Source organism: Triticum urartu, chromosome 2A (assembly GCF_056163025.1).
Source record: "Triticum urartu cultivar PI428250 chromosome 2A, HENAU_Tu73, whole genome shotgun sequence".
Taxonomy (NCBI): domain Eukaryota; kingdom Viridiplantae; phylum Streptophyta; class Magnoliopsida; order Poales; family Poaceae; genus Triticum; species Triticum urartu.
In genome coordinates this window covers 8,688,557-8,694,235 of record NC_141874.1, presented here as the reverse complement: position 1 = coordinate 8,694,235, position 5,679 = coordinate 8,688,557, and the positions used below count along the sequence as shown (strand labels likewise).

Below are 5,679 nucleotides of genomic sequence, written 5' to 3'. Positions count from 1 at the left end.
GCTAGAGCACCACAAAGCCCTCTCCCTCTCGGCCAGAAAAAACAGAGCACTGTGCTCTGCTCTTGCGCGAGGGGGTATATATAGGCACCTCATTGGTCCCGGTTGGTGGCATGAACCGGGACTAAAGGGGAGCCTTTGGTCCCGGTTCAAGCCACCAACCGGGACCAATGGTGGTGGGCCAAGAGCGAGGCCCATTGGTCCCGGTTCGTCCCACCAATCGGGACCAAAAGGTCCAGATGAACCGGGACCAATGGCCCACGTGGCCCGGCCGCCCCCCTGGGCTCACGAACCGGGACCAATGCCCACATTGGTCCCAGTTCTACACTGAACCGGGACTAATGGGCTGAGCCGGCCTGGACCATAGCCCTGTTTTCTACTAGTGAGTTTAGATGTGACATCTTTAAAAAACATCTAGATGTGAATTAGAGAAACTATTTTCCGAAAATCGCCCAGCCCAATACAAGCCGGGGGGTAGGGCCTGTCGTATTGGTCTTCGTGGCCTGGTTCGACGCGCCCCAGGAGGAATGAATAGTTCGCTGGAGGTAAACCCCTAGCCGATGTTCCCCAGATATTCACGTCCTTAATTTTTGCTGTGACAAGTTAGGAATATAACTATTTTTGCATTGCAATAACTCGATCTGTTCAAAAATTATATGAGAGTTGCATGATTTCTTTATCCGGGAAGTAAAAAAAGGAGATGACTTAGTCCCATTACTGAGTTAACCAACTTTATTAAACCAATATGAATGCAAACAAGACCACACGTACGATGTATCTGCCACATAACATCTTATTACATCCATATGTATATATCAGCAAACCAACATGAATGCAAAGCAAATGCATACATACAGTGTGTTACACGTAACTGTATATTACGTCCAGACAACATATGGCCAATCCGGCATGAATGTAAAACCATACAAACACGACGCTTATTGGAACACATTAAGTAGATGAGAGAAGCAACTACTAGTATGCAATGCATTATTAACCCCCAGAAGTCATGCATGCCGCTCACCAAATGGGCTTTCATCTGACGTCGGTGCTTGTGGGCCCGAGCTACTAGTAGTGTAGGTATCTTGTTGCATTGAGGAGGGCACCGAAGTAGTGTTCAACAGGTGGTTAAGGTCAGGCAACGACACACCACGTTCGAGGACCTCCATTGCTTCCTTACTGGTAGGCCTCTTCCTACTGTCAGGAAGAGAACACCAGAGCCCTAGGATAGCCACACGCTCCATCTGCCTCATGTCCGAGTCGCCACAACCATGTAGCCTGTCATCTGCAGCTTCCATCACCCTGCCTCTTACATACAGATCCCAGACTTGCTCCCTGGACTTTCCCATGCACGTGATGTCCAAGAGGACGATCCCGAAGCTGTAGACGTCTGAGCTAAGGTTGAACTTGACTTTCCCTGCTTTCCTGCACTCTGGATCTATGTACCCTTCTGTCCCAACAGCAGTCGTCATTAGTGTCACGTTGTCTTGGTTGCCGATCCTCGACAGCCCGAAGTCAGCAAGCTTGGCGTTGAAGTTGTTGTCTAAGAGGATGTTGCCTGGTTTGATGTCTCTGTGCAGAATGGGTGGGGCGCAGTCATGGTGGAGGTAAACAAGGGCAGAGCCAATGTCTTTGATGATTTGGTACCTGAGAGACATACACAGGTTCATGATTCTACTACAATGGTAATTACAGCATCATGGATCATTGATTCTCGTGAAGTAAATAAATAAATAAAATGCACATGTACGCATACTACATTGTACCTTGTTGGCCACTGTATTGGCTGCTCTGTCTCGTGTAGGTGGTGGTGCAGATTGCCGTTAGGCACCAGCTCATAGACAAGGAAGAGCTCTTCATCCTTTTTCTTCATGCAACACCAGCACATGAAATCAAGAATGTTTGGGCTACTATCCCTGCAACACCAACCTTTAAGTTTGACGAGATTCCTATGCTTCGCTTCGCTAATGGTGTTCATCTCAGTGAAGAAGTCCTGATTTCCTCCCCTTATCTTGTTCAAGATCTTCTTTACAGCCACCTCGCCACCATATGATTCTTTTGAGTTCAACGATGTACCTGAATCCTTGGAGGACGATGCACACGATTCCTTGGAGGAAAAACCACCTGATTCTCTTGAGGGAGCACCTGATGACAATCCCTTTGAGAATGTACCCCTGTAGACTTCTCCAAACGCACCTCTCCCAATAACCCTTTGCTTAGAGAAGTTGTCTGTTGCAGAAGCCAGATCACGGTAGTCGAACCGTCTGGGTCCTCCAGTTTGTGCTACAAGGTCATGGCTTGTGCTCCTTGTCCACTTGAAACATGCAATGATACACCACACCATAACCACCAACGCTACAGCTCCTCCAAGCGACCCTCCAATAATTGCAGCCTTCATGTCATGATCTACATGCACAAAAATAACACTAGTAGTTAATTGTGTTAATTCATGTGTCCAAGTTAATTTTCTCTCCTAGCAGGCAGAGTTGAAGAACCACAAGTGTATTTGATGTGAATCTGTACTTTCATGGAGCTATAAGCATCTAAGCCTATTCATAGCTGTGATATTTATATAAGAATATTATCATCTTTTCCTAGTAGGGCGAGTTGAAGGACCAACATGCATATAGGTAAGATACTGTCATCATCATATACTATCATGGAGCTATAAGCATATAATAATCTTTGTGAGCTATAACCATATTAGCATAACTTCCTAGTTGGCAAAGTTGAAGGACCATGGTGATGGGTATCTTATGCATATAACCAGTTGATATTCTCATGGAGATACAAGTTGATTAATCATTGTGAGCAACAAGCATATTAGCATCTGTTGCTAGGATGCTAGAATTGAAGGACTATGGGATCTGAGCTATAAGCATACCAACTCCCTTTCCCAGTTTGTCGAGTTGAAGGGTAAGCATCAGATACTTTCATTTGGAGTTATAAGAATATATGGATACTAATTGTCGTGAGCTATAAGCATATTAGCACTTTATGCTAGAGGGCCTAGTTGAAGGAAACATCAGATACCGTCATGGAGCTACAATCATACTACTAGATGTGAGCTATAAGCATATTAGTACTTTCTGCTAGCGTGCCTAGTTGAAGGAAGCATCAGATACCACCGTGGAGCTAGTTATAAGCATACTTATCGATATGAGCTCTAAGACCTCTTACAGTGGGTGGTATCATGTATATGATACTACTGTATTATGCTATCCCTATAATGGATGGTATCATATGTTGATATTTTAGATGACCTCATTTATTACTTTGTATGACTCATACTAGCACTTCACTTATTACGATGCACTATCAATGATATGAATAACAGTATCACCTCTTTCCTTATTTAGTGTTATGTCATGTCATCAAAATAACTAGTTAACACATTGCATGAGGTTGCATGATACTACCCTATGATGCTCCATTGTGGGAGGTCTAAGACTATCCAAAGTGGGAGTAACATGGAGAGTAACATAGATGACACCTAAGCAAAAAAATATGCTAGTTACTCATACTATGGGTAACATCACACATACCAAGACAAGATGAGTCTACAACCTAATAAATAAAGTTTTGCATGACACCACACATATAGTGGGAGTAGCATGAGTGGTAACATCACACGTATCTAGACAAAATAGATGGTGTAGCATGTAATTACTGATTAAAGAGAGGCATGTGGTAACATAGTATGTTACTCACACTATGAGTAACATCACACATGCCAAGAGAAGATGAGTCTACAACGTAATAAATGAAGGTAGTAACATAGACTAGTAACATATGCATGTTGCTAGCCTAAGTTACTCCACACTATGGGTAGTCTAAGCATATTTAGCATCTTTTTCTGAGCAGACCGAGTTGAAGGACCACAACAATAATGAGGAATAAGCATGTAAACACATTAATTAATGGAAGAAATAATTATGCTTAGGCCTTTCCTAGTAAGTTGAAGGATAAGCATAAGATGTTGTTCATGTGTACCTATAAGCTTATAAGCATGTTAATCCGTTGCTTGTTTAGACAATATTAATCTTCTGCTAGGGGGCCAAGTTGAAGGAAGGGTCAGAATGTCGATGTGAGATCTAAGCATATTAGTATCTTTTACTAGCATGCCGAGTTGAAGCCTTTAAGGTCCACGTAAGTACTTGATGTATATAAGTATATGGAGATATAATCATATTAACAGTCCTGATCGAGCTATAAGCGTATATTAAATGGCTGAGTTCTAATGTCTCTTGGAGTATTAATTTTGTATCTTTTTCATGGCAGTTGCATCGAAGAAATAAAGGTATAGCTAGTAAACACCTTTGTGGGGCGGAGCAAGCGAGGAGTTGAAGGACCATGATAGTATCTGATGCAGCTCCAAGCTGGCGCCTGTGGCTCCAGAAAACCCAATGGCCACCTGAGGCGGGAGCAAGGTGACTGGATCGGGTAATTGCGTGGTGACCCGAACCGGGAGATTGTAACTCTGGTCATCAAACTGCAGGTCTGCTACCAGCATCCGGGTGGTGTTGTCGAAGGTGACCGTGGCCGTCATGGTGCCATTGAGGCTGAAGCTATCCAGTATTGTCGTGTTCACCGAGTCCATGATAGAGCTGATGTCGATGCCAATGTGGTCGTAGGTGGTGTTGGGGTCCCAAGAGTTGTCGTAGGTGTCGAATTCCACGGCGATGAACCGGTCATTCCCGAAGGTGGTCGGGTTCTTGCCCTTGCCTAAGGGCATCATGCCGAGGTTACCCCCACCTGAATTTGGCGGCATAGTTGACGGGTAAGAGGCAAGAAAGAAAGTCATGCCGTCCCCCTTGTTGTTCTTAGTATCGTCGTCGATATGGATCACGAAGGTGAACCGCGCCTGGAAGCTGGCCACCTCGCCGGTGACGTTGTCGTAGAACGGCACCGGGTGCCGGTACGATACCCGTCCCGTACAGGAATTGGGGTTCTTCTTGTAACTGTTACAGGTGAGGTCAACTAGGTCGCCATGAACGGTCGCATCCCCCTCGAATTTCAGGTCTTCTATGTGGTAGGTGGATGCGTTGGAGAAGTCGAAGCTGAATGAGAAGGGAGACGGGGTGGTTGCGGCGGGAGCGGGAGCAGGAGCAGATGCATCAAGAGAATTCGCTACAAATATTTGTAAGCAAATGAAAAGGAGGAGTAGGAGGTGGCAGCACGGCGTGTTGCCGCTGCTTGCAGGCGAGCCCATGGCCGTAGTGGTACTGATGAGCTAGGCATCTTCACAATATATAGAGGAAACGGAAATGTGCAATAGCACCCGGGAGTCCTGACACCCCTTTATCCCGTGCGTTCAATGCCCTCAAGATTCATGATGTGGCGTAGACAGCAGCAGGCCACTTGCGTTGTCAGTTTAGTTAAGCAGAAAATTTACAGAGTCGAACAGGCCGATCCTAGGCTGCAGCAGATAGAGTAGGTCTAGCAACTGTGCCCGACCAGCTTGTCAGGTCCGGCTGCGAGATGTTTTGTCAGCAGGCCGTCATCTCATTCTTATACTTATGTCTTTTCTTCTGTTCTTTTATGAGCCCGTGTGTGTGAGAGAGAGGAGGAGGAATGGAAGGAGAGATATACTGTGAGAGAGAGGATAGAAAAGAACTATTTTTCATGGAAGAGAGAGAGGCTGTGAGAGAGACAAGAGAGAGGATATAAAAAAACTATTTT

At 45.1% G+C, this 5,679-nt stretch overlaps 1 protein-coding gene across 1 annotated transcript; it reads right to left on the bottom strand.

Annotated features, from left to right (window-relative positions):
• Positions 1-711: 711 nt before the first annotated feature.
• Positions 712-5,224, bottom strand: LOC125534709 (L-type lectin-domain containing receptor kinase IX.1-like). Its single transcript, XM_087542697.1, has 3 exons — positions 4,315-5,224; positions 1,764-2,403; positions 712-1,644 (listed from the first exon to the last, which is right to left on the bottom strand). Exons 1-3 carry the CDS (start codon positions 5,207-5,209, stop codon positions 1,005-1,007), a joined length of 2,175 nt encoding a protein of 724 aa, XP_087398823.1. The 5' UTR covers positions 5,210-5,224; the 3' UTR covers positions 712-1,004.
• Between the last annotated feature and the right edge of the window lie 455 nt (positions 5,225-5,679).